Source organism: Ptiloglossa arizonensis, chromosome 3 (genome assembly GCF_051014685.1).
Source record: "Ptiloglossa arizonensis isolate GNS036 chromosome 3, iyPtiAriz1_principal, whole genome shotgun sequence".
In the NCBI taxonomy this organism is placed as follows: Eukaryota; Metazoa; Arthropoda; class Insecta; order Hymenoptera; family Colletidae; genus Ptiloglossa; species Ptiloglossa arizonensis.
In genome coordinates this window covers 17,596,597-17,623,681 of record NC_135050.1, presented here as the reverse complement: position 1 = coordinate 17,623,681, position 27,085 = coordinate 17,596,597, and the positions used below count along the sequence as shown (strand labels likewise).

Genomic DNA, 27,085 nt, shown 5'->3' with positions numbered 1-27,085 from the left:
CCCTTCCTGTTTAACGTTCCTGCCAACTACCGTCCGGCCTCTAGATGCTATTGGCACAGGCTACTGCGTGTCTGACGCCGTTAGGCAGCTGCTGCGTCAACGCGGAGAGAACCGTAACAATGAGAAATTGCCCAAAATTCAGCTACCTCGGCGTAAATTACATTTATCATCTATTTCGTCTTTTTTTTCCCCCTTTCCCTCTTTGCTCTCCCGCCTGCCTTTCGTCTTTCAAATTAATGTACGGCTTTTCGAATTAATTTTTGCAACGCCACCGCGTTGTATCCCTAATGTATCCGAAGATACGAAGAAATTTCACGTTTAGCGGATCGTAACACGACAGACCGGAGAAAACACAATTCAATTCAACGAATATCGTCATTGCGCAAGAGGAGTCCCTTCGGTCGTTGAGAGCGAACTCCGATTTTTAGCAATAAATACGTATTTACGATTCGAACGCGTCCCGAATCACGCGCACAGTTTCCTCGGAATTACGGGAATCGTGTCAGCTTTTCGACACGGTTGTACGCATTTTTTATAATTTACGTAATCATGCGTCCCTAATTGAACGGAACGGTTGGAAAACGCACCGTGTATTTGTGTTTCGAAAATTAAACTCGCGGAGAAACGCTCGAAACAACGTACAACCGCTAATAGAAATTTACGTTTCAGGTATTACTAGAATTACAGAAATTGTAGCAGCCACTGGTATGCGCGTTTCTCATGGTTTACGTTATCGCGTATTTTCACTCCTGTACGAGCACTTGGTAGAATGCGGTAACGCTGGAAAAAATTCGACGAATCGACGAAATTGTTGTTACCGATTCAATTAGCCGCGTTCTAGGACTCGTCGAGCAGTGGTCCCTGGCTGCTCGAAAGTAACAAGAGTAGCGAGCAGCCACGACTAATCTTGTACAATGCTTCTTCGGAGTAAATAAACGACGGAGAACCGTGTCTCTCGAAACGAGCTGCTCGATTACGATCAGCACGAGGTAACTCGAGAATTCCAGAGAAAATGGATGTTAAATACGACATGTAACAGGTTCCACAACGTTCTGTATCGTGTCGTATATGGAACCAGACGTTCTTGATCTTCCGCCCAGCGCCCGTGAAAAAGAAAATTGCTTATCCGTTCGCGTCCCGTGTATAATCGATTCCAAACGCATTGGTCCGGGTTCGGTTATTATAAACGGATCGTTTCGTTCTCGAATTAACGATTTTTCGTCTCGAGGAGACGTACGAGCGGAACGTCGCGACGAATTAACGGATTTTAAGGGTAAGCGCAATATACGAAATGCCGAAAAAAAATTCTAGAATAAGAATTCCTCGAATTCGAAGAAAAGGAAAACAATACGACGATCCTTAAAATTAGATGGTAATCTCTGGCGCTGGAATAAATCTGCGAGTCACTGTATATCGATCTTACCATTAACCCCTGTAACCTTTCCACTGACCATCCTCTACTCGTTTATTTTTATACGCATTATATCGATTATTCGATACCGTGAAACGACGCCGGTGTACAACATTCAAAACCGTCGATGCACGATAAAATTTCTTGTTACGCGCTCGCACCGATCCACTTGGAGAGACAATACGTTCAAGTATGCGTAAGTCGCCTATACACGGGGTGGCCCGTTAGAAGCAGATATCGCAAAATGCAGGTACCCGTTCCGAGACGAATATTTACCCAAATGTTCGATCAACGAAGCGTCACAATTTGACCTCCGTTGACCTTGCCTGGCCTTGAATCTTGGATCGTTGAACTCGTCCACCTTGGAATAGAGCATTTTCCGAGATATACAACTTATGCGGCGGTGCCAGGGCACCGACTACTGGTTCTTAACATTCCGAGCGACTAGACACGAATACGACTAGCAGTTCAAAGATTACGTTGGCTCTGGAGTAGATACGACTCGATACTTTTATTCTCGGAATTCAATATCTATGGAATTCTCTCGCAGAAAAGAACAAAGTTGTCCTTCGAGTCTCTCTTACGCTGTCCACTTGACAAATTTATCCCCACCGTGGTAATTACATCTCTCTCGAAGTCACCAGCACTTCTTTCTTTTCTAAATTGAAAAGGACCTGTTTCCAAGAACACTTGCATCGGTGATACGACTATTGGTCCGAAAAAATGCACAAGTCGTTGCTCGATCGTAAATAAAGATACTCTTCGAGGCCGATTTTTGAACTTTTCATTTTGTTCTTCGAAAGAGCATCGAATTACGAATTCACGACCCATCAGTGTCCAATTTTTGGTGGATTCTTACTTATTGGAAAACGGTAACGAATGTATTAAGGTTCTCAGCTTTTGACGGGCCAGGCCGTGTACACGCGGTAATTCTGAACGTTGAAATTAAATCGCGTTCGGTCGTACACGAAATTAGTTGAGCGTGGCCATTAGTAATTAGCAGGCATCATTCAGGACAGGATATATTTTCGAGCGAGCATTTCGAAATTTGCTGGAACAGTACCGGCATCACAGGTTGGCAGGAACGGGCGTAATTAGTCGACCCTTTGAGGTTTCAGACCCTCTTTCGAGCATCGATATTAGTAGTACAGCGCACGAGAATCGTTGCACCCCTCACCCCCCTCCGCCCCTTTTGCGCGTGGGGCGAAGCAAGAGGGTAATTCCTAGGATGGAAACAACGCGGCCGAGTTTGTTGCCGCGTGCTCCGACGAAAACCGTTTCAAAGTTGACAAACTATTATTGGTATATTCGAACGCAACGTCTGGAATGTATTCCCAGGAACGCTGCGTTCCTTCGGCTCGGTAACGTATCGGTGTACGAATTTCGAATAACTTTAACGACTCGGTTACCGAACGAACTTCTCGCAAATAGTTCCGATTAATTCTCAGCGAGCGGTTCAACGTCGAACTTTCTACAATAATACGGAGCGAATGTATAAGCAAACAATGCGGCGTCGATCGAATATTTCGAACGAAAGACGAAAATGTTCGTCGATCTTCCCTCGTGACTACAATTTCTTTTTCGTTGCATTTACCTTTTTTCAGACGTTCAAATGTTAGCATTTAGACTGTAATATTTGTCGATAAATCGAGAGATTATCTCATAAAAGACTAACGACGATAAAACGCAACTGTAAATTACACTTGCGTCGATGTACATAGGTACGCTATTCCCGAAGATTCGCAGAGAAGAATTTGTACTACCCGCGAGAAAAAGAAAAATTAGAGAAGAATGAAAATGTCTCTCGTAGGAAAAATCGTATTTAGGCAAATTCCTCTTTCGTTCGAGTTTCAAATTCGCGCGATCGATCGCGCCGTTCAAGATCCACGAGCGGCTCGTTTCTTTCGGTTTCACCCAGTATCCTTCATACCCCGTGAGCAAGCGTCTATTTTACTTTTTCGATCTCTTAAAAGCCGATTAATCGAACGGCTACCGTAGCGACAGAAATCACTAACATTAACCGACGTAAACGACGCATGAAAATAATTTATGCGCCGTCGTTTCAGCACAAATTGCTTACTTCCAGCGAAAAGCATCGCCCGAGGAAATTGCACGTCGTCTCACGGCGGAGTTAATACCGCGAGACATCGGGTTCGAGGTGTACGGCGACGCTGGGAATCGGTCGATTATAGGACTCAACATTTTTTAATACGGGCATTAGACAAAAATCGGGGCCCGAGCAAACGTCGCCCGCGCGCAACGCCGAACTTTCTTTTAAACGATCGCCTAACCCGCCATCAACCGGCGAGAGATAATTTTCTAATCGCTCGAGGAACCATCCATTTTCGTACACGACCATTTGCAAGGCTCGAGAATTATTAACGACGCCGAACAACGGTTACATCGTTCCACCGACGCCGGTGCATCGCGAGCGATGCACCCGCACAAAAGATAGATACTGCACTTTCGACAGTTTGCGTCAGTGACGCGCAACTTGCTCCGAATTTCCCGACAAAATTTCAACTCGAAGAAATATCCAACCCCGTTTCAAATATTTTAAGGTATTTTATCATTTTCCAACGTTACGATTATTTTTTTCTTACCGATTACATTATTCTACAGTATACTTGCAGAAAAGATGCACACTGCACTTTCGACAATGTGCATCAGTGACGCGCAATTTGCCCTGGATTATTTTAGAGAATTTTAACTCAAATCGATATCCCAGCCCGTTTCGAGTATTGTAAGGTTTTTTGGTAATTTTCCAACGTTACTGTTCGTTTCCCTCGCGAAAACGTCAGACATTAACATCGATCGCGCGTACAGTGGTGTAAGACACTTTTTTTCACTGTATTTGTATCTAGTTCCGATAGGGAAAAAACGGTCTTTGTCGTGTGCTTGATAAATTTGTCTCCGTATCCGTTGAAAGATAAATGGAACAAATTATGGGGTTCCTTTAAAAATCTTGAAAGCAACCTTCTGGAGGAAAAACGACTTCGAAGCCGATAGAACCCTTCGAGTTAAACTATCGCCAGAGCCATCAGCGAGACAATGTATTCGTATTGATTTATTCGCGCAGAAAGTAATCAAGATGATTGAGTGTAATTGGCAGAGATAATAATAACACTTTGCCTAGTACGATTCGATATACAATCATTGTAGAGGCAATTAAACGTATATTTGAAGTATATTTAAGACTGCGCTAAATTTTTCAAAAAATTTACCAAAAAATTTTGTGGTAAATATCGTCGACAACGCACGACGTACGATAATACAATATTGCATGGTAATTATCTTCATTGTAAGTTTCTATCAATATTTGATTTCAAGCTCCGTATTATTCTAAATTAATTTTTAAATCGTCATTTGAGTCACGATCGTATCGCGTTCATATGGATTTCGATGATCCGCGAAACGATCTGAACGAAAAACGATAATTAATTTTCTCCGTGAGAAAATCAACGTACGTAGCTCGATGGTTGCTACGCTAATGGTGTTTCGTGTTTTTAACGCGACCGGTAAGTTTCGTTGCTCTACTTGGAATATGATTAGCGTAACGACATGCTCTGTAACCGATAAAAAAATTTGTGCACCACTGCGCTAGATTGTGCCCGCACGCGTACTCGCACACACACGAGCTATTATTAGCCGACCACCTGTGCGACCCGAGGCGATTGCTCTCGCACAATCGGTTGCATACGTGTACCAGACCCTCAGGGCCGTATCGAGTCGCAGCAGGAAGCATCCGTGAGGCTAATTGTCGAAAGTTCCGCATTGCGAGCTGAAACTGCATCGTTTCGCTCCATCTTCGTGTTCGCGTTCGGTTCAAGTTCGAGGAAAATCATTTTTTACCCCGTTCGACGATTTTCTCGAAACGGTCGGTAATACAACGCCGCGAGTTCGGTAATCGACACGATCGCGGCGTTACGATTTCGGAGCACGTTACGCAATTTTACTTCACGTGCCAACCCCAACGATTAGAAGCTCGCGTTTATTGTATCACTCGAGAGAACGAAACAACTATCGAAACTCGTTGGAACTTCTTTTTCTTTCACCAGGACGAAAGGAAAAATAACCTTGTATATTTTCCGCGAAAGTAATAAATATAAAATACAGAATATCTTATCGAACAATTACTCGTTCGAGTAGACATCCCCCAATCGATTCGCGCGACGTTCAATAATACTGTTATCGTTAGAGAATTATCTACGAATTATGCAGATTATTCGTCACGTTTCTCCGTAACGGTGTCACTTTCAATTTTCTCGTTAAATCATTATCTATAATTGCGTCTACCGGTCGGTAACGCTGATCGTTAGGTTCGGATACGTTTCCGCGGCACACCGAATATAATTGGCGCACTGCAGGCAAGAATGCGTAAATCGACAATTTGCCAATCGTGTGAAATAAGAGACACTAAGAAAAATAAATTACCGAAAAATGAGAGGGTCAAATGTTCGATCAACTGCAAGGAACACGTACCTCTTATCTCGTTCCTTGAGTCTCACTTTACAATGCGATCAACGAAGTCGTTGAGAACAAAAAACAAGGAATAAAAATAATCTACAAGTCACGTTTTCGCGTATGCAAATTTGTTTCTTTTTTTGTCTTCATTGCGGTCGGTGAATTCGTAAAAAGAAAAGAAACGAACAAGAAGGAATAAAAATAACTCCTGTCGCGTTTTACGTACTCGAGTTTGGTTCCTTTTCCCCTTGATCGTGGTCGGTGAATTTGTCGAAAAAGTAATAAGAAGGAACAAAAAGAATCCGTGTCGTGCTTTCGCGTACTCGAGTTTGTATATTTTTGTCCCGATCGCGGAGGATAAAGTCGTGGGAAAAAAGTAAAAGAAAGAAACGAAGAAAACGGAATAAAAATGACCTAATATTATCGGTACGACGAGACGAGGAGGTGGAGCTGTTCGATAGGGCCGATATAATGTATACAGGAAACGGCACCGCGTTATCTCTCGCGAAAGTGTCGAGCGTGTAGTCTGCCCCGGTTCGCCGAGAAAATAATTGGCGATTCCTTAAACCAACAGAAGCGTAAGTAACGCTCCGCGAAACCGGTTGGCACAATAATATTTTACTCGCTGGACACTCTGTCTCTCCGGGTTGATTCACGATTCCTTCACACGGATCCACTTCTCAAGGAACGTCAACGGGGATTATTAATCTCCAAACTAAGTATGATAAACAGCGTCCCGTCGAACGGGGACCCACGAAGCCTGGACGCGATCCGCCGGATTACATCTTATCGACGATCTCAATATATTCGGAGTTTATTTATTGGTCCCCGCAGGTGAACTCGCGGACAGAACCGGAGCGGGTTGAAATTCACCACGAAGTCGCCGCGGTGCATCGTGTCGCGTACCCGAAGCGAGCATCGAGGCCGCTCGAAAACTTGTACCTTGGAAATTGCTTCGTTGCTTCAACGTGTAACTGGGATTTTCGACAGCCACGTACCGGACACGACCGACTCAATTAGCGGTGGTCGTCCTTGCGACTCCTCTTCGCGCATCGTTTGCAACATTTCCAAAACAACGCGCACGGGAAAGACGAACGACTCTTCCTCGCCTACGACCCCATAATTTGGCCAGTAGAATCTTCTAACCTGAATCTCGTATTAAATCTCGCAAAATCGTGTAACGCGCGACTCCTGTTTGCTTTACAGACAACGTTACGCTCGACCAGACGAAGAGATTTAGCAAAGAGAATTCGAACAAACTTGTGCAAACTTGTACAAATTCCGTACCGTGCGATTGAACATGTACCCCACAATTTACAGTAACGGTTATTTAGGAGAAAGCAGTACGAGGACAGATTCAAACACGAAGGGAATTTGAACAGTCCTATACAAACTTGTACAAATCCCACGCTACACAGCTGTTCGTATACTGCACAATTTACCATAACGGTTGTTCGGAGAAAGGTGGCTCTAACTTTCTCGTTGATACACGAGAGCAAAATGTAATTCGACGAACACCTCGTAACGATAAATATTTTACGTGAAAAAGTTGATCGTGCTCCGTTGAATTGTTCAAAGTCTACGAAGCAATAGTTTCGAGAAGCGTCGAAACGTCGTCGATACGAGAACCGATCGCGTACGTCGCGAGTTTTACGATTTACGATCGCGCGAAATTCGTAAGAACTTCGCTTCGATAGACGGTCCACAACACCCATGGCCGATCCCAACAGGAGGATTTATCCGCGCTTACGCGACCGCGTTCGACGGAAGTTAAGGCAACCTGTTCTCGGCCGGTGTCCATAAATTTGCCCGATTAATTCGAGCAAATCCGGTCTGATGCCGCGATTAAATAGCTTTAAATAACCGGGCTGGGGATCGAGCTGAATCGCCTGCGCGGGACTTTTGCAACGTCGCGGACTCATTCGCGGAACTATCGATCGAGTTCTTCATTCAAGAACCAGTCGGGTTAATTTTCTTCTTTTCCATGGAAACTGCCGCGAGCAAATATTGTTTTATTTCCTCGTTACACGGTCCCGGGGAGACGTTAATTAAAACACAGGTTTAAATCAGGTTCAAATTATGAGCTTTCCGTGTACTCTGGTTTATTTTTCAACGAGCTGGAGATAAATCGAAGCAATACGAAGCCATCGAATGGGCGTCGAGAAGTATTTTTAGATTTACAAATACATCGTTGCGATTAAAAATACAGGGTGTTCCGTCTGAAACGGGCCGGTTCGATGTACCTTCTCGAGTCGCGATAATGCGAACAATGCTTTTTAGTCGTGTAGAAATATGTACATATAGATTTTGTCCTCGTACATTGTGGCCGATACGATTTATGGTTGAGCGTACAGGTGAGTGTAACAGTCGAATATAAAATTATCTTTATCGATCGTTGCGATCTATCCTTGTGAATAATTACGTTATTTCGTTACTTGTCCCGATGATCGGCTATTTTTGTAAATAGAATGTTGCGCATTTTTCAACGAATATTTTCATCTTGCTTTTTGTCACAAAACGAGCCAGTGAAATTTGTAAGGAAACCTGTTGGACACCCCGTACGTTTCTGATTTGTATAAATCATTACCATATCGTGTATTCGAAGTTATAAATACGTATGAAGGACGATGAATATGCAGAACATCGACCAAGTGTATTTGTTATACTAATTTCTCTTTTCCTTTGGATCATTATTAATTCATCGCTTCAATTATTCAAACAGATTTCGAAACACGTCGATCAATTCCAATAGTATTTTGTTGCCGCGTTATTTCGAACGTAGGATTATTAATATCGACGTTATCTCGCGAAGCAAGGTGCGATTCTATTTAAAAAATTAAATAAAATCGTGATGGATGACACGTTCCACGAAATGGTATTTTAAACGCGTTGCTTCGTAATTATCTACATTTCCTCGGAGTACAAATATCGACCGAACGTAACCGAAGATACAAAACGAGTTACCGTAATTTTATTTCAAAAATAAAAACAAATCTTTACGGATAACGCGTTACACGAAATGGTAATTTAAACGCGTTATTTCGTACTTATCTACGTTTCCTCGTAGCACAAATATCTACCGAACGTTACCGAAGGTATAAAACGACTTATAGTAATTTCGTTTGGAAAATAAAAATCATGACGGATAACGCATTAGTCGAAATGGTACTTTAAACGCGTTGTTTCGTACTTACCTACGTTTCCTCGTAGCACAAATATCTACCGAACGTTACCGAAGATAAAACGAGGTATCGTAACTTCGCTCCAAAAATAAAAATCTTGACAAATAACGCGTTACTGGAAGCATAATCTTAATCGTATTATTTCATAATTAACCGCGTCTTCTCCGTGCGAGAGTTCTCGCACCGTATCACGATTACTTATGAAATAACCGTTGGTTGCGCGACGAATGGTATCGGTCCCGGTACGATCGTCTTAAACGAACACCGAGCGTCGTTTCGCGTAAGCGTCCCGTTTTATGCGATTCGATGGAAATTCGAAATCGAGGCACGACGGGAGGGTGAGCCGTCAATGTATTCGTCCGCGTTCCCCGCGGCGCTGCTAGCGACAGGAATGGCGATAGAGCGACGAGTAATTAGGCTAATCAATCGAATCGGTTTGCCCGTGTACACGCGTACGTCGTTGCACGACGTGGATTCATGACGATCGCCAGACTTCAAAGGGTCGGGGGCCCGCGAAGGTACTCTCGATGCGTTTTCCGTGCGGCGAATGCGACGCGACGCATGCTCGACGACGTTATTTTGACTTGCAAACGCGAAAGACCCGTCGCGTTACGAATATCCTCACCTGGCCAGAGAATCGGACATGCGGTATGGTAGCGAACCGCGAGAATAACGGTAATTTCTCGTTGAAACGGAATCGAAGTTTTCCACGACACCTCGCCTTGTAACCGAGTCGATACTTTGCCCGATCAGGGCTGCAAACGGTCGTATCTTCGATGGAATTGCGTTAACCTTTTTTCATGTTGCATGTTTTCGATCGGTGTGTCTCATACGCGTGGAATATTCTACTCGTGGCGTCGTACCTCGACGTTGAATACTTTCGATCGGCGTGTCGTACCTCGGCATATCTCGGTGTACTTTATACGTATTTTGTACAAACACGTCCGTAGTGGTCAATTCGAGAAACGTGTACGCGCGTCCACAGCGCTCGCGGTGCCTAATTTCGGAAACGCGTGAACGCGTCCACAGCGCACATGCGTGCCAATTATCGAACGTGTGTACACGCTCGTGGTGTCCAAAGGGTTAACTTTCAGAGATTTTTGTCGCGCGTTGTTGAGAAAAAGCATCCTTTACACTTGGCATAGGTGTCGAAACGGTTGAAACGCTCGTCGACTCGATGACTATCGCTTACCGATTATTTCGTTGACTATCGTTTCCTTCTCGGTGTTGAATCGAGACGATCGTTTCACGAGTAGTTGTTCTTAATGTACACGAGGTTGGTAAACGTTGAAAGGTACTCGATGTCGTAATTTTGTCAAGAACGCCAAGCTCTTTTCTCGAAATAACTTGGAGAGAAATTCGCAACGCGAAAGATGGGAAGAATCGATGGCCCGCGTGTAACGGTAACGCGAGGACCGCGAGCATCTAAATTTAATTACCGGTCGTGCAGCTACTGGAGGGCGATATTACGCCGGTGCACGGTGCACATTTGAAAATCGAGGCGCGATATATGCGCAGTTTTCCACGCGAAATATGCCAGGGAAGAGCGTGACGCGTAGCCGCGGACTTCAAAGGCTGCCGCGAGCGACCGAATCGCTTGTTTGTCGAAAACGATACGTACATATGCGGTCAAGTCGACGAGGGTGGAATACCTATCGGCCGTTGCACGGGCAAACGTAATTTCCGCTAATAAACGACGAAATCACGGTGTTGACCGGCGCGGTGCGGCGGGTATTCGAAACGAGCGAGAAAAAGTTCGCGCGGGGAATGCGAATAAATCCACACCTTCAGCACCCTCCGGGGGATTCGTTGCGCGCGACCAACGATTACCTCGATCGAACAGGTTGCGCGAAATACGCGCGGTTCTCCTCCGGGTTTTTTTTTTTTTTTTTAGAAAATTCACGAGCCTCGATCGAAAAAACTTGCCCCGTGTCGAGCCGTGGAACGAAGCAACGCCGAACGCTTTATCGATCCGTCCTATCTGAAAGAATCGAGGGTTAATTTCCTCGTTTTTCTCGAACCGCTCGCGGTAAACGACGAGCGTGGTGCAAATAGAGGGGAATAAAATTGGTCGATTCGCGCGATACGACGTATCAATTTCCTACGTTCGAATCGATGATTTATCGAGGTTCGTAAACGATACGATCGAAACGCAAGACCGAGCTGCCGGTAAAGAAAAGCAACGCCACGGGTGGTCTCGTGAAACACGACACACACGAGTTCGGACTCGCGGTGCACGTTACGGATGATTCTCGACTCGTAGGATCCAATAAAGACGACTCGGAACACACCGGTCACGGTACCTACGAACCTGGATTCGTCGAACGCGATCCTTCGATTCGTAGATATCTCGATAAAGACGATCCTCGGATACGTGGATCTCGATAAAGACGATATATCGCTCGTCTTGCCAACGGAATTTCGATACACCGTCCCGTCGTAAACGATTTTTTATCGATCCTAGTAACGTTTTCCACGCGAACGATCGTCGTAACGTATTTTAATCGTCTCCGCGGAAAACAATCGCAACACGGGGACGACGAGTCGTTTCTTCCGTTTGCTCGTATACGAGGGGAGTGGAGAAACTACTCGAGGGTAAGTTTCGGGAGGATTCGAAACGTACCGGAGGGACATCTGGTAACTGTCGCGGTGGTGAGAACAACAGGGGGAGTGCAGCCCATGGTGAGAGAGGACAACGCGTGCCCCGAGAAGCCGATCTTGGGACAACCTTGACAGCCCGGAGAAATTGTACCGAAAGAACTTACGTATCCGGTAGAATGATAAATAGCGAATAGAGAAATATAAATAAAAAATAGAAAGAAACGTTGAGTGCAACAACTCGATACGATAGTATCTTTCGTTCTCGGCTCGGAGCTGGAAAAACAGAAAGGAATCGAACCTACCTTCGATCATCACCGATACTATGGCAATCCTTGGAACCAACATCGGCCATTGGTTAACGACGTTCGACGCGCTCGAGGTAATCGTTGCATTCGTTCCAACAGAGGGACTAAAGAGACCCACGGTTAACGAGTCCTCGTCGAATAGACTCGGGATAAGATAACGATGAAAATCGAAAGTGGACGCCGGTTCAATTCGGCTGGTAATCTTAACCGGAACGCGGCGCTTCGCTGTTAGCTTCGCTGTTAGCTTCGCTCTTAGTTTCGCTGTTAGCTTCGTTTGGCGCAACACGCGCGCCGATTATCGCCGTCGAGATTATCGTGCACGCGGGCGCGCCTTTCGTTCGCGAAATAGCCAACGACCGGGACGATAATGGGACAGAGATAGCCGTGGCTACCGGGCAAGTGTCGTCGCCGAGATAACATTCCTCGGGTTCAGGTAGCACTTGCGAGTGGCGAGTTAACGTGTCAGCCGGTAATGAAACGGTTACAGTCGCCCGGACGGCGATACTTGCCGCGAAAATATTTCTCCTACGCGCCCTCGTAAACATTTGATCATTATTTCAGATACCGGGTCGCGTATGGAATTTAATTGGAGCCGCGCGCGGTTAAATCGCGCTTGTTAAACGACGGAAGGTAGTAACCAATGTAGCCCCCCTCGGGGCGACTCGTGCGCGCCGATCTCGTTCTCGCGGTTCGAATACGTTGTTTAGCTTCCTACGAGCCCCAACCGAAACAAACTCGCGCTCGAAATAGACACCGAGACATCGCGAACGCTGGATTTACGATACGCTCCAGCGAACCCCGCTATTTTTGAGGAACACCGGCCGAGAATAGTCCAACACCGTTCGACCGATTCAACGAGAGATCGAGAACCAGGTGGTTGCTTCGTTCGCGCGAATTTCACGCGTGTCTCTTGGACCGCGTCTAACGGAATTTTCAGGGACTTTGAGAAGGTTTTGGACAAGGTTTGCCACTAGGGATTGTGATACGCTTGAAAACTCTCTTTCTCGAGGCCGATATGCGATCTACTTACGCATGGGTATCTACTACTACATATTCGTAGTATGTAAGAATTTTTGCAAATGCCCACTGACGGGATACATTGTAAAGTTGTGACTAAGAAGTAACGCGGACTGTAATCTTGCTACTTTATTCGATCATTGCGAGTAAATCGAGCATCGATCGTTACTCTCTTCGTTGAACAGCCTTGTGACTCTTTACACTCGTAACAGATCGAACGTTATCGATCTCGCGTCGGGTAGGAAATTTTCGGATTGTTTCTTCGGCCCGTATCGCAAATCCGAAAGGTGCATCGAAGCCTCGACGAGTCAATTCGCAAAGTTAACGAGCCAAGAGATACCCTTTCCAAAGCTAACCTCAAACTGACCGTCGATCGATCGTTGTTCGCGCGATCAACGAGTCGAGATCCCTTCGAAACGTTCGCAAAGTCTCGCGGAAACGAGCCCGATGGCTTCGCAGCGAAATCATTTCTAATTAGCGGCAGCGATACGCGCGAACCTTCGATTAATTAAAATTCGCCGTCGCCGAGGGTGCTCGCGACGTTGTTCGTCCGCGTCGGCTAAGTCGCTCGTCCTTGTTAATTAATGCGCGTCGCACACGCATAATTGCCAAGGGCTCGTTCACGACTCACTACAGTGTCCCTAATTAAGGGGGGAATTGTCGACCGGTCGCTCGATGATCCGACGTTTAATCGTCGAAACTATTTTTTTTCTCTTTCCGTCTTTCTTTCTTTCTTTTTTTTTCTCGCAACAAGATCAAAGCCGATAACATCAAAGCGGGCCTCGAAGAGACCTATCGAAGTCCCGCCGCGACGCCCTGAGCCGTGAGATTTCAGGCAATTTTTTCATTCCGCCGGGAATTCCGCGAATACCGACGCCGTTTCGCGAATTTTACCCTCCATGGTTTCACAGAGACTTTACGCGCGCGAAAAAAAAAAAGAAAGAAAGCGCTCGGCAATTCGTTCGAAACGACCCTATGAACGCTACGGGTAAACGCACCAGCGCGATCGATCGATGGTAAACAATGGTTTTTAGTTTTTAGTCGTACACGGGAATTAAGCTCTTCTCGCGCGCGAAAATGGATAACCGGGTGTTCGATTTGGGTCGAACTTTTCTACAGGGTGCTTCGAAAGTGGTCGAACTTCGTTGTCGCGTGCTACTCTTCTTAAGGACAAGACGTACGAGTTTGGAAACCCTTCTCTTTCGAGATACGAACGCTTTTCGATCGTCTCGAATATCTACTAGATTCTTACGCAGAGTTACGAGTCGACAATTTCCTTCCGTTAGAAGCGAACATTGGACATATCCGAAAAGTTTAATTTACGATAACAATACTATTGGTAGTTCGTCAGAGCGTGTGATAAAATTTGTAACGCACCAAGAATTTTCGAGCGTCTTCGACCGTTTTTAAATCATAGATGCGGAAGAAAATGAAACGAGTGAACAAAAACTATACGTCGTTTCTCGATTTCTATCCGGAACGAATCTAAGCGAACAAAGCACCGTCTCGGCGGTGATGTCATAGTCGTCGGATCGTATCGAAGAAAACCACCGGGCATGTGGTCGGTCACGCTAATTGCAACAACAATAGCCCGGTTTAAAACTTTCTCTTCGGTCGAGTGTGCTCCGAAGCTCGCCGGGATCCTAATTAACGAACGTACGAGCGCTCGAGCAACGTCCTCATTCATAAATTCGTTCGCCATTCATGCGAAACCGGTGCCTCGTGCACGAGCCACTAGGATCGCGACATCGTTCGCGAATTTCATCGACGTGAATGAATGCGGTCGTGAATGAAACAGGCCGGTTGAACTTTATCGCCGCGTGTCGATATTGTTAGACGTTGTTCGATGGGGACTCGCGAGAATCGAAGGGAAAGGAAATGTTTATCCTCTTACGAAGCGAGCGACGTCCACGTCACGTTTACCTCGGGCAACTCGATTACAACCATTACCCATCGAAATGGGAATAATTCACCGTTGGAACACGATAATCGTGTTCCCGTTGTTTTCGCGCCAACGAACGAAACAATGAACTTTCCTCGACGACACTTTTACTTTTCGCGAAACAGAATCCCTGTTACACGATTTCATTGACAATAAAGATTAGAAAGTATCGGATCGTGCCGTAAGAAAATTTAATTTCTCAAACAGTCCGGTAATACAGTAATATATAACACTGACTCAAATAATTGCTCAGTATTTCGAAAGAAATTTTTCCAACCTTTGGTATATTACAATCTTCCTGTTTTTCGTCTGTACCGAATTGTATAACAAATTTGTAACTGAAATAACGCGAGACGTTTCTCGTACAGAAGAAAATAAATTTCAAATATTTCGAGTAGCGATATAAATTCGTTCCTCGTCCGCTCCAGTGGTTTGGTAATTATTTCAAAGGGAGCGCACTATTGGATATTACGTGCCGCAACATGGTACAACTACAATTACGTACCGCGACTTTGGAACAGACAGCTGCGTTCGATCGTAGGATTTCTACTAGCGGGTGCAACGACGTTGACGGAGATTATTATTGCTCCCGTGGTTCGAGCTACGGTTGTACGTACGACTGAATACGAGGAGCGTCCATCGGGAAGAAAACTGGCGAAAATGTCCGAGGGTGGCCAACCCCTCGTTTCGCGCAACCCCGACGTATTGTTGACCTATTCAATTCGGTTTGGCTGCCGACCGTACGTCCGGGATACGGAGGAGGCCGTGTTTCACGCGTTTCCAGCGTGTAATTTTCAACGAAGCGACGTTTCGGGGATGTCGAGACAGGAGAATGAAAAACAGGTGATACAGAGGTCCTTTTGACAATGTTGATAGAAAACTTTCGGGTATCGACAGCTTTCGGCCTCCTATTGACGTTCGAAGATAAATGCTTTTAATACGACAAAACTCGGCGCAACGTGTTCGCGCGTGAAATTTTAATTTAAAAACAGCCCGGACGAGAAAGTTGTTTTCGATGAAAAATCAATGAAACGCAACTATGCGTGTACCTCCACATTTATCGTTTTGTCTATTGTAAGGTATTTTTCGAATTTTTTCATTTTCAGCATTTTTTCGTTTCGGTCGTGCGCGCAAAATTCGCGCATCGTTGTTCGAACGCGAAACGTGCAATATTTCTAATTTTCGAATACGTTAATTTTTCGGATTAGATAATCGTTTTGAAATCTCGATACGTCTTTCGAGAAATCTGAACTATCGTGATCCACGAGAAACAACCGAACGATTTGTCAAGCGTTGGACCTCTATGCGGGTACTTAGTCCTTCTTACTCACCTTTTTCTCGTGCCTCTTCGAGGACTTTTAAAATCTTACGCGTTCCACGATAACGTCGGATAAGCCCGAGGGAAATCCCTTCGATTAATGATCCTCCGGATAACCCAAGGGGGATCAACGACAAGCTGATACGAAAGGTCTTATCAGGGATATCGGTATGTTACCGGACATCCTGAATACACGGACATCTTCGGAGAAGGCAAAAGTTGGTTCTGGCGAACGAAGCTACGAAGCTAATTTACTTTTTAAACTGTGAGAGCAATTACAATATCTTCTATGAAATTTATACAGAAATTCCAACGCGTGGTGGTAATCCAATTTATCGATTTATAAATCAATAAACGGGAACCTATGTTTCGAGGTAATATCTGGTCTACGTTAATCCTTTTTTAAATTTGTAAAAGATTCGAGCAGAAGAATACAAAGATAGGGACCTTCGTTTCGGGTTAATCCTTGGTCTACTTTATTCCCTTTCTAAATTTGCAAAAAGTTCGAGCAGAAAAACACTACGATGAGAATCTTCCCCTCGAGTTAATCGCTGGTCTACGTTGATTCTTTTTTAAATATGCAAAAAATTCGAGCAGAAAACTACAATGAGAATCTTCTCCCCGAGTTAATCGCTGGTCTACGTTGATTCTTTTTTAAATTTGCAAAAAATTCGAGCAGAAAAATACAACGAGGATCTTCGCCTCGAGTTAATCGCTAGTTCGGGTTAATGCCTTTTTAAATTTGCAAAAACCTCGAGCAGAGAAATTCGAAGCGATCTCTTATTCCTAGATATTTAGTTCTTTCTATGGAATTACCTAGCGTGATCTTGTAATCTCTTCGAGCTTCTTGACCTGGAAAATTCGAAACTATCCAAACTGAACGATCCGATATAAACGAAACCATTTTGATTATTTTTCAGCGCGAGACTCCAGAACGGTTGCACGATTCTCCTACACGGTTTCCTCGTTTCGACTCGGTCTCATCGGATGAATAAACCGGAAACTTTTTCCTCGATAAACGGACCTTTTTACCAAGCACTTGCTTTCTCCAAAAAAAAAAGAAACTAAAAAAAATTATCTCGCTTTGATTACTCGTTACTTCTCCCGGTTGAAACACCACGTATCCGCCGCTGGGAAGTTTCACGTCCGCCCGAGTAAACAGGTAAGTCACGTTACGCCTTTATTGCGCTTTCAGACAGCAACGGGCGTCGGGAACATTCTACTTTTACACATTTTTCTTGTTAACGCGCGTATTTCTCGAAACGAAGAGCAGCCGAGAAGTTGGAACAGCAATCAGTTACGTCTGTTTCGCTGGCAGGAAAGCAAGCACTCCGGAGGGCTCGGAAACTTCTTGACTCGGTTACGCCAATTGTATCGCGAACTCTTTCGATACCGCCAGGATCGATTCCACTAAATTCTCGATAAGTAGATCCCGTGCTAATTTCGTTTCTCGTCGATGCTTGCACGACGACCACCATCAACTTTCCGAAATACCCTCTCAAGTAGGAATCGTTCGAATGTTTTTTTTTTTTGCAATGTGCGAATACAATTCGAATTATCGTAAATACTGTTTGAATATTCGAGTATTGTACGAGATTTTCTACTCGTTTGTCGGAGAGAATTTTACAAATTGTTTTTATCGCTTCAACACCGGAGAAAATCATCGGTTAATTTTTCTACGTTTTGTATTATAGTATTTCCAGATATTCGTTCTCGTATCCATCCAGTCCGCGGATAATCGAAAATCCAGATAATCGAGGTCCCGCTTGTATTTTCTCCCGTATTATCGCAAGGTAGATGCAACGAGATGCAAACTCAATTTTTCTCACATTTTTTATTCACGCTACTTTCATCGCTCCTGGCACTTTTATGGCCATGCGCGCGGAAGAGGGAATTTCACCCTTAAATTGAAACCGATGGTACAATTTGCAGTTTAACGCAAACTCGTTACGGGAAGAGAGACGGACAGTTACCCTTCAAAATTAACAATTCAGTTAGGGGCTAATTTGCACTGTAATGAAACGTAGGTGTTTTCGCATAGATATTGCCCGGTGAAAGAAACCAGCGACTTTTAGAATACATTACGTTTAAATTGGAGAATTGAAAGAACGTTTTGAAGTTGAATCGTCGTTGTTGTTTTTTTTTTTGAGAAAAAGCGCAAAAGTCTCGGTGCACGTTCGATCGAGCGTCGAGTTCTCGATCGAGTGTCGTTTCTCGAAAATATCGAAACGAATCGATCGCGTCGAAAACGTGCAGTGCCGAAGGTAATTTACGACGCCACGAGCGAATTTTTAAAGGTCTGCGCGCCGAGTCCCGAACATCTGCGAAATATGCTAATTACAACGTCCAAAGAGCGGAACTAATTGAATTAAACGAAGTAAAAAGTTACCTGCCGAAAATTACCATAAATTAGACCACCCGTTTATCTTCTTATCGTGTTGCAGAGTCGCCTCGATTGCTTGTTTTGCAATTATCGCGTCACGCTCGATTCGTCGAAGTATCAATTTGTAACCGTACGCGGGAAAGGTGCATCGTTTTCGAGCAATTTTAAACACTCGTTACCGTGTACATCGACACGAAAAATTTCAAACTTTGGCACGCGAAACGGACAAGTTTCGTTTAAAAATACTTTCCATCCGGACGGATCGTTTTACCAACGTGAAAACATTTTCGTAGTTGAAAACGTATAGCGCGATTAAAACCGTTACACCGGTGAACTCGGGCGAACGGTCGTCGTGTAAACGCGCGAAACTATGCTTTTGGCAATTGAAATAATAAAGAGTAAAATAAAAGAACGAGCGTAAAACGCGGAGCAGAAATTTTTAAACGCGCGTTTGGAATTCCTTTCAAATATTGACCAAAATGTTAAAGAGTGAAGTAAAAGATGGAATACAAAGGGAGGAGTAAAAAATTTTTAAACGCACGTTTGGAAACCCCTTTTAAATATTCGAACGGTGATACGAGAAAACTTTTTACACCGAATATTGGAGAAATTATCGCGGCGATCGATCGCGAAGAATGAAACGGGACAGGGTGGTGTTGTGCCATCAATTTGATTTCCTCTAGGAGCCACGAGTTCACCATCATCGACGAAAGGTCTTCGCACGCTTTCTCTCGTTCGCGCAGGGCTGAAAAGTTGAAACAGCTGTTCGACAAAAGCCGCGTCACGAAATTTCACTTGCGCAACAGTGTCGTTGCGATCGCGTAGGAACAATCTAGCGAATACTGTCCATGTGATTTACAACGCTTCTATTCGATGAATAGGGCCTTAATCAGCTCTCCCGTCGCGATTAATTATTATTCATAACGGCACACACGCGTGCCAGAAAGTACACCAATATGTCGTCCAACTTACGCACTCGCGGTTCGTCGAAATTTCTTTAAACGAGCTTCTTCGATCTTCCTTTTTGCAATCTTCCAGCACCGTCTCCGTGTTGCAAACGCAAATTACAATTACAAATTTTTAACGAATAATCTACCTCCGATCTCTCGTGAAAAATTCTCAAAGCGAACAAAATTTACCGACTCGCAATGGACACAGGAATAACGAGGAAAATGCTCTAAATTTACGTATAATAATTTACGTACCGTTGTTCGTACATTTTTTAAATAGTTGGAATCATGACGATGATTGTACGATTGGTCCACGTGAAACGAAAAATAACTCTTGGCTTCGTTTAACGATAACTTCGCTCTCCCTCTTATACCGGAGCACTTGTCACCGGCGTAAAATGTAAAATTTGTATCGGGTTCCGGTAAATAAAGCGGGACGACGTTCAAATTAAAGAACAATGTCCGATGGCGGAGAAATTAAATTTTTTCTCGTCCTCGTGGGGCTTGGTCGAAATTTGAATTGGCGACGACTGCGCTAATTACGGGACAATATAAAAGTAAACCGCGAGCACGCATGCATGAATTTCAGTTACGGGCCTTTATTTTATTTCTCCGCCCTTTTATTCGAGCCAACCACGCATGGACTGTACGTAATTAAAATTAATTCGCTCGCTGGCGAGAAACCTTCGAATTATTCCCTCTGGTTATACGAAACCGTGTAAAACTCTTCTTAATTCGGCACCGCGATTTACTTGTTTTCGGTACGAATTTGCAAGAAATCCGGCGCAAATAAAACAATCTACTACCAGGATTAGTTCGTAGTTTCTCGCTAAATCGGATCAACGATTCAATTCCCGTAGTTTCGTGGTGAAAATACGCAATTTTTAAACATCTACCGTGACTCTGTTCGTACGAAGAAACTTTTAATTTTCCAAACTTCATTTCCAAAAAATATCCATTCGTACGCGCGTCATTGGGTATTTGCACGATACGTTGGACGTGAACATTTTCCAAGATTATTACTGTAAAATGATGCAAATATGCACCGTCGCGCAACGAAGGGTTAATTACTCGGAGGGTTCTAATAACAGCATTTTTAGCCGCGCCTCGCCTCTTGCGCACTTGTGTTATTAAATTCTTGAAATTTGTACATATATTATGCACACAGGGTGGCCCACCTAACTTGACCGACTCCATTATTCTCATGGACGAATCAAAATTTTCTTTCGTCACGAATGGTACGATTTGCAAGAACCTTCGAGACTATGATATTTTGTATATCTTTGTCCCATAACCCTGTGGGGTTAAACGAGCGCAACGACTTAAACGAACGAGCATTTGTTCGTGTACAAGAAAAAGCTACCTTGAAAACTTACATAAAGAAAAATGTACGAAAAATCAAACCCCATCTAGAAGTACCTTCGAAATCGTATCGTTCGCGACAAAAAGAAAGTATTCCATTAAAATCTATCTATCAACGATTGATCCGTATACACACTTAAACGTGCGTAACAAAGACGTTTAATAACGATCCATCGTTCCGTGTTATCGTCATCTCGTCTTGAATACCGTCGTAATAACGAACCGATCGTTCGAAATCGAAAAGAAAAACCGCAATTGGGACACGCGGTACGTCGATGCGGCAATGCCGCAGAACTTAATAACAACACCGGAAGCTTTCTAACAATCCTAAAATTAAATTTCTGGTCCACCCGGGCCGTTTAAAGCCGAATAAAACCGTAATTAAAAGTCGCCCCGTTTTTATTGGCATCAAACGAAATTGCGTATCCTTGGTCGCGGTGAGCAATCCCGTTAAAATGTTTGGCGTTCCCCTAATCTCTCGTCCGGCGATAAAAATTCAACGTAATTCGAGGTTAACGCGATTCCTCTCTCGTCCAGCTGGACGCACGCTGGACGTAGACAACAGCCAGGGTTGATTAATCGCATGCAAATGCTCCGTGACGACACCTCGAAGGAGTTTAATACTTTGTCGGAAAACGCGTCACGGGTCGTGTTCATAAAGGTCGGATGATCACTTTAGAAAGGGGATTTCATCAGACTTTCGAACGTATTCGAAGTTATTCTTCCGCGTTATTATACACCGAATCGATACCGCCGGTGAAGTCGAGGTAACGCCGACGTTACAAAACGTTCCACGATGGTATCTCAATCCGTTCCTCGGCGTATTATCGCGAAACGTTGGAAACACAAGCGGACAGTGAAATATTGACAAATGTTTCGACACGGTAATAAATATACCTTCGCAGCCGGTTAATAATAAACTACGCAAACCTCCGTGCGCAATCGTGGTGTCTCGCGGAGTAATGGTCCCGAAGTTATCTGTCTCGCGGTTTGCTCGCGAGACGTATCGAAAATGACGATTCTCGCGTTACAACGAATAAATATTCGTGAAATTATCGCAGCCACTCGCCATGCAACGTAATTCGCGATCCAACCGAACGGATCGTTCGTGGCGATTCCGAGTCAAACGCTACGAGTAACAGCGCGAAAACTTTAATTATTCTTTCCTTCGATCGTCCAATATTGTGCGCGATCTCTCGATATTTTACTTATCGTTGGAACGATTTAATATACCGAATAATTATTCGTGAAATTATCATGGACACTCGCGGTGTAACGTAATTCGCGATCTAAGCGAACGGATCGTTCGTAGCGATTCCAAGTTAAATTTAATAACGCGAAAACTTAATATTATTCTTTTCTTTAATCGTCCAATATTGTGCGCGATTTCTCGATATTCTACTTATCATTGGAACAATTGAATCTTCTCGTTTCCTTTACCGGAAATTAATTCCCATTAATGTTACCAAAGCTGTAAAAAGAAACTAGGAACCGTTGTCGCAACTCGGGAGCGTTATCTTGAAAATTTCGCGGGATCTTCGTCGTTACGGTTTCGACCGGCCGCAATTGACCCTAAATACCGTAAAATGAACGAGCAGACACGGACAAAGGGTTAAGTCGTTAGAATTACCGACGTCGCGGGCGCGACGCTGAACGTCGTTAATTTCGGAATAATCGTCGCGTATCGACGCGCGGCCCGAGAGAGAAAGCTCGCGCGCTCCAATTTAATATGGAAATCCCGCTACGCCCTATCGAGAAAATCAATTACGTCTAATGAATACAACATGAAGGGTTAAAGGGTTCGGCAGGAATCTGCGCGCACTTTTCCCTTCGACGTTCGAGCAACGTTGGTCGCGACGTCGAGACGACCGAGGGCAAAATTTCGAAGTCGTCGAACACGATTCGTCGAGACTTAATGGCCGCGACAGATTTCATCGCGAACGATTTTATTAAAGCCGTCTACGGCCGTCACCGAGAAATTACGCTCGGGAAAACTGGAATCGAACGGTGGGGCACAGCTCGGAGAATTAATAATTAATAACATTCTGACGCAATAGCGCGGCTCGAGTTGGACAGTTCTAATCGACTTACGATTATCCCCGCTTACGCACCTCGAGCCGAGAAAACCGAACAGGTTGCAACGAGAGCGAGAGAGACGGAACAACCACCACCGAGTATCGCATTACACGCGCTCGGTAACCGGCGCGAAATATTTTTCTTTCTTCGTTGTATCTTTAGGAGAGCATCGACAATTAATTCGCGACGTATCGAAAATTAGCCAAATACGATTTTATTAGAACTATGTTTTTTATGCGTAATCGATTACGTACAATTCAACATCGTTCGAGTAAGGTCGTGTTTGGGCTCGTTCTCATCGGCGAAACCTCCTTGCGAAGATGCAATCGTCACTGGTTTCTCTATAATTGGAGCCACTACAATGGACGCTACCGGTTACTCCTGTACGTATTCAGTCCTCTCGTTCCATCGTAAAGTTGAAAATACGAGTTTCGTACATTCGGAACGTTCTCGAGCCGAAGCCTTTCAACGTGGAATCGAATGAAAGAACACTTCGCGGTTAAAAACGCGGCGCACAAACGGAAGACACGAATCCGGGGTGAATCTCGCGCGCGGTGAGCCCGTTGTCGGTCGAGCACCGAAAGGAACGTGAAAAAAAAGATTGAACGCGATATTTTAACCAGAAGCTAACGAGCTGGCTTGATTCCCGCTACGCTCGTAGACTGCGAGTAGGCGGTAGTTGAGCCACTTGTCGCGTTACGACTTATTCTATTACGGTTACGTTTAATGAATACAACATGAAGGGTTTAAAGGGTTCGAGAAAAATCACCGCGCGCTTTCGCCCCATCGAAAACCCGAGTAACCGAATTCACGGTCGAGTGGGTCGAAGGTACTGCGCGATTCCAAGTCAAAATGCAAACAGCGGAGGATTGCATTAAGAAACCTCGTGCGCCGTCAATTAAACGTTACAAGAGGGACGAAGGCTTATCGCGAATACGTGAGACAGGGGCTGATGGATGGAACGCGGGAATCATTTGAATAAACTTTATCGGGTCGAACATCGTCCGAGCAATTGTTCGTCCGAGTATTGTCAACGTCGTGACTCCGTGAAATTACCATAGACTTTTGATACATCGATCGAGGGAAGTTTCGTTTCGATCTTCTTCTCGTTTCGTATTTTTTTAGTACATCGTTCAAGATTTCCCGCTTTCTTTACCAATGCGTGTTGCGTTCTCGTGTATTCGATTTTTAATATACTCCTTAAACCGATCAGAAATCGTTGGAGGTGGAAATATTTGTCAGATAAATTTATTTTAAAACGAATCTCGTCCGTGTTTGAACTTAGCCGGTTTTCCACTTTCTGAGCTACCATTCTTCGTAACATCGAGCGCATAGGAGAAGGACGGGTGTGCTTAAAGTAGATGTTCGAACCGGTGACCATTTCTTACGACACGCGCTAGTGTAATACATGTCGAGGTCGCGTATAGTAAGTCATCTATACTTCGAACTCTGCGTTCCACGGTACGTACGTGCAACGCAACAAGGAACTCGGTTTGGATAATGAGAATTTTAATATCTTGCGAACAAATCGACTCAACACTGGTCAAATATTCTGGAGAATAATTAGAAATATCTAAAGAAGCTGCATCGAGCATAATTAGGGCAGACGTTTCAATTAGTGTCCATGTAACTGCCGTTTCAATTATTTTGTTTAATAACGGTATAATTTATATATCAAATTTGAACTTTGTTTTTACGTAACAATGGATATATATTTGTTTATACTTAGTACTTATAAATAAACATTCAGAAATGTATGTGCCGTTTGAGCATAAAAAATGCAACCGATTTAACCAGAAAGTATGGGAATTGTCAGAATGTAGCAAAAGAAATAATTCTACTATTCGTGATAAATCTGTTACAAAACTTGTTAATATCTAAGAATCGTTTCCACTCAAGTGACAGTAGTGGGGACGTTGGACCTTGTACATTTTCGATCAGTCAGTAGTCGATTTATCGTATTCGAAGCATAAACAAATTTCCACAAACAATTCATAAATATTCAATCAAAATTTATATTTTGATTTAAGGTGAAACAATTTCCAAAATAATTGAACGAAGTTGCGCGATAAGATTAATTGGCCAATAATCGGGACAACTACCCTAGATTCAAACCGCTCGGTGTTTCCTCGTAACTGTAATCTTGCTCGGCTTTACTCGCTTTGTCCGAATATTCGAGGAGCTCCAGCTTTAAACCCTTTCGCCGAGAGAACGAACGTGATCCGCACCCCGAGCTAGACCTCTGTTTGTCCAACCGAGATTCCGTCGTCTTCGTTTTATTTACACGAAAGAAGTTAATACGGAGGCGGTTCTGTTCCCAGGACGAGGCACGAGGCACTCGTAGATTCGGTCACCGTTCGTAAACACGGACCGTGCAAACAATTTCGGAGTTGAACGACCGATGGAAAAGGGAGGAGCCGACTTACCTTCGCGGGATCGGACTTCTCCGGCTCGTCGTTGAAGGTCTGCGAGCCTCTGGACATGGTGTTCCTACGGGGTGTGGTGGTGCCATCCTGCGAGGGGCGCACGAATTCGATTCTACCACCCTCGACGACGATGTTGGGGGCTGGTGGAAAATTCTCCGCGTTACCGACCGGGTCGCAGTACCCCAACAGACCGGCCTTCTCGCCGTACAGGGGGTGAATTTGTCTGCAACAGTCGGTAAAGGCACATTGCTGTTACCGAGGGTTGTAAATTGCAATACCACGTCGAGTCTCCATCGAGAAACTTCTCGAAACGCTCGTTCTCACAACGGATAACAACGTTCGTTGTCGTCCACGAGATCGAAATCGAATCGCGAGTAACGCGAGTCTCGAAACTACCGCGAATTTCTCATGATTGAGGGATGCGCCGACGAGGTGGCGCTATCTCGACGTCGACCATGCAGAGGGTATTTTTGCGAATTTTTTGCGCGGAATGAACTTTGAAATGAAATTTTTTCCGCGCACCTCCGACGCGAACGAACAAAATGGCGACGATTTCAATCACGGGGCGCGCGGTACGTAGACGTTGGCCATTCAGGCACAGAGACTGTGTTCGAAGATACAAAATCGTGAAATATTATTAGTTTTTAATGTACTCACTATCGGAAAGATCAAAGACGATTGTGACGTTTGGAAGAAAACGGACCGTTTTACCAGACACGTTTTCCTTACATTTCCGAAACTAATTGAAAATAAAAAAATTGTACGTTATAGTATAAGCAACGCGATTAAAAGTATTAGTGTTACATGTATTATCTATAATAGTTATCCGAATTGATATTTTTTTTATTACTATGAATTTTTCAGTGATACCTGTTTAGTACTATTCTTAAGGGTTCGAGTTATAATTTTCCAGGAAAAAAACTTCGACCTTCTTTGCGCCGCAAAAGTAGCTCTTAATGGAAACGAATAATATGTGTGCTGAACGAGTCTATCGTATATGCTGTACGCGAATCGAAAACAGCTTTTGACCAGGAAATGTATCGATGGAACTCGTTACGACGGAACGAAGTTAAAAAGCGATTTACCTTTAACCGGTTCGCTGATAAATTCTTTGTAGGGTACTTTATCAACGGATTTGCGCCAATGGACGAGTTCAGAGATCAATCTGTACGTGTAATTTCAACGGTATCAAATTGTTTCCACGGAAAAGAAGCGCACATGTCGAATTATTTATTCCGTACCGACAATTTAATAGTACGTTGTATTTACAACGTCGCAAATGCAACTCGGAAACAAGATTTTATTCGCAAAAGAAAACACATTTACTTCGAGAAAAAAAAAGAAAAGAAAACACGAATAAAAATGTAAATTTAATTATTTTCGAACAAACGGCACAAAGTGTTTCCTATCTCGGATGCTCGTTGCAGCCAACAATTAAAGGGGCGGTCGGGTCGAATCGTTTATGCAAAGTTCGCAATTATCAGGAAGCTAATTGATGCACACTGTTGAAAGATAATTGAAATCAATTTTGAAAATAAAAGAAAACCGAAAACGAGGCGTTCGCGTTTAACGAGAACTCGTCTTGAATATTCTCTCGATTCATCGATACTCCGTTCAGTGTATTGAAAAAGAAAGGGTGGAACAGAAA

The 27,085-nt window shown here is 44.1% G+C and overlaps 1 protein-coding gene across 11 annotated transcripts in view; it reads right to left on the bottom strand.

The window, feature by feature from the left end:
• Positions 1 to 27,085, bottom strand: part of LOC143144771 (uncharacterized) — a 460,353-nt gene that overhangs the window by 237,605 nt on the left and 195,663 nt on the right. For all 11 annotated transcript variants that reach the window (XR_012991512.1, XM_076307527.1, XM_076307530.1 and 8 more), the window contains one exon: positions 25,438 to 25,660. Coding sequence is in view for 10 of the 11 variants with exons in the window: in XM_076307527.1 (XP_076163642.1) it covers positions 25,438 to 25,660 (223 nt within the window). In the remaining variant the exon portion in view is untranslated. The remainder of the gene's footprint in view (positions 1 to 25,437; positions 25,661 to 27,085) is intronic.